This window comes from Pygoscelis adeliae, unplaced genomic scaffold (assembly GCF_000699105.1).
Source record: "Pygoscelis adeliae isolate BGI_AS28 unplaced genomic scaffold, ASM69910v1 Scaffold239, whole genome shotgun sequence".
Classification (NCBI taxonomy): Eukaryota; Metazoa; Chordata; class Aves; order Sphenisciformes; family Spheniscidae; genus Pygoscelis; species Pygoscelis adeliae.
In genome coordinates this window covers 463,450-465,648 of record NW_008825537.1, presented here as the reverse complement: position 1 = coordinate 465,648, position 2,199 = coordinate 463,450, and the positions used below count along the sequence as shown (strand labels likewise).

Genomic DNA, 2,199 nt, shown 5'->3' with positions numbered 1-2,199 from the left:
CCTCCTGCCCCTGTCCCCCCCAGCCATCCCCCTCCAGGAGACCCGCTAGTCTCCCTCCCACCCCTTTGCTTTGCAGGGCGACTCTGGGGGACCCCTGATCTTCAGGAAAAAGGTTTACGGCATCGTCTCGTTCTCTGGGGAGAGATGTGGGGACCGCCGGTACCCTGACATCTACACCAAGATCTCCAACTACATCAACTGGGTGCATCGCACTGTGCAGGGGCACCACCATCAGAAGGGGCAGCCAAAGCCCTAGCTGGGGCTGGGAGGGGGTCCCATGGGCAGATGGGCTGCAGGGAGAGGGGCTGAGGTGTCTTGGCTGCCTGGCAGCGCCCAGGAGGGGAGAAGAGGGCCAGGACTCCCATGTCCTCCCAGCTCCAGGGGGGGTTTGGGAGCTGTTGCTCAGGACTCCTTGACCCAGGGCAGGGCAGGAGACCGACTCTGCCTCTTGGCGAGGGGAGACGCATCCCCCCCAGGCTGTACAAGAAGCCCCAGCACCTCATTTGGCCTTTTGCAGTGACAGCATTTGCCTTCCTCAATAAAACCTCGTTCCCAGAACTCTGCCCATTCACCTTCCCTCTACCCACCCTGCTGCCCCTTACAGGGGGGGCCACAGCCCCCAGCTCTGGGACAGGCAGGGGCCCCACGGACACTCCCCCTCCCCCCCCCCCTGCCCCTGCCCCTGCCCCTGCCCCAGGGACATGATGGGGAGACCAAGCCCAAGACCCGCCTGCCCAGGGAGCCAGCAGAGCCTGGGCAGGGGCTTTTAGCCCCTTTTAATCTCCTGGTGGGCAGCTGAGCCCAGGAGGGCTGATTGGGGCCAATCCTTAACCCCACACTGCCCAGGGCGGCTGCTGCCCATCTCAACAGGGGCTGGTTTTTCCCAGCTTTCCCCTCTCCTGTCCTTCCCCTGCCACACTGCAACCCCCTCTCTGGCCGTCCCACTGCTCCCATTTCTGCTCCGGTCCCCAGCTAGACCCCCGGTGTGTCCTGGGCTGAGGTGGATGGAGCAGGGGGTGCAGGAGGAAGGAGGGAAGTGACAGCCCCCACTCAGGACCAGGCCTTGCCCCGGAGGAACCAGGATCCGCATCCAGGCGCTGCCACCCCACGGAGCATCCCCAGCAGCACTGGAGCTGCCTTCCCGCCGGGGTGGGGCTCCCCATCCCGTCCCGTCCCACCCCGTCTCATCCCATCCTGTCTCATCTTGTCCTGTCCCATCCTGTCCCACACCACACCCTCCCCACTGTGCTAAGGGACCCCCCCCAAACAGGGGAACCACAGACACCTCCCGGGGGCAGATGGGCTCCCAGCCGCCCGGCTGCGCTGGCAGAGCCCCCGGGGATCCCGTCGAGAGCCTCACCCACCTCCCCAGCACGCTTGGGCATGCAGATGGGCGCTTGCCCCGGAGGGAGCTGGGCAGCCGCGGGCACAGGGGCCAGGAGCTGCCCACGCCAGCCGGGGGGACATGTGCTGAGCTGCTGCTGGGTCTCAGCTGACATGCACACAGCATGCGACTTTGCCCGGCGTCGTGGCCGTCTCTGGGGACAGACCCAGACATTCCCTGCTCCCGGTTGTTTGTTTTATTTGCAAATTGCTGGCACGCTGCGGCCACGGGGCGCAGCCGCCCTCCCCACCCGGGGGGTCCTGCAGGAGGCTGCGGCTGACCGCAGCATCTGGCACAGGCCATCTCACTGCCCTCGGGGGCTCTGCCGCGGAGGATGAAGGCCAGGGCTAGGCCAGCATACCGAGAGGTCCCCAGAAGGCACCCTCACCTCTGTGGTCCCCATGGTCCCCGTGCTGGGGACTCCAGGGGCTTTGGGTGCCCCTCCCTGTGGCACACTGCCCCATCCCCTCTGGTCACAATCCTGGCTCCCCGCTGCGGGGCTTTGCACGGGGTCAGGGGGCCACAGCTGTGGGCATCGGTGGCCTTGGGGACAGCGGGGGGTGCCCAGCAGAGGACAGACCCCTGTCAGGCTGCCAGCCCCCAGGGAAGCCCCAAATCCCCATGGGCTCCTGGCACCGGCAGCACGGGGCAGACCCCCTCTAGGATGCCGGGGCAGGACTGCCAGCCCTGGGGCTCCTGTGCGCTGCCAGGAAGCCTGGAGAGCCAGCGCCTGTCCCAGCTTGTCCCAGACCACCCAAAAAACGGCGGGAAGGAGGCGCCTGACTCACGGCCGTGTTTTGGAAGCTGAAATCTCC

At 66.6% G+C, this 2,199-nt stretch overlaps 1 protein-coding gene across 1 annotated transcript in view; it reads left to right on the top strand.

The window, feature by feature from the left end:
• LOC103923490 (serine protease 57-like) overlaps window positions 1-256 on the top strand; it is a 3,015-nt gene extending 2,759 nt beyond the window's left edge. The window contains 1 exon segment of the mRNA XM_009331853.1: window positions 77-256. Within this exon segment, the coding sequence (XP_009330128.1) occupies window positions 77-256 (180 nt within the window).
• Window positions 257-2,199: the final 1,943 nt, after the last annotated feature.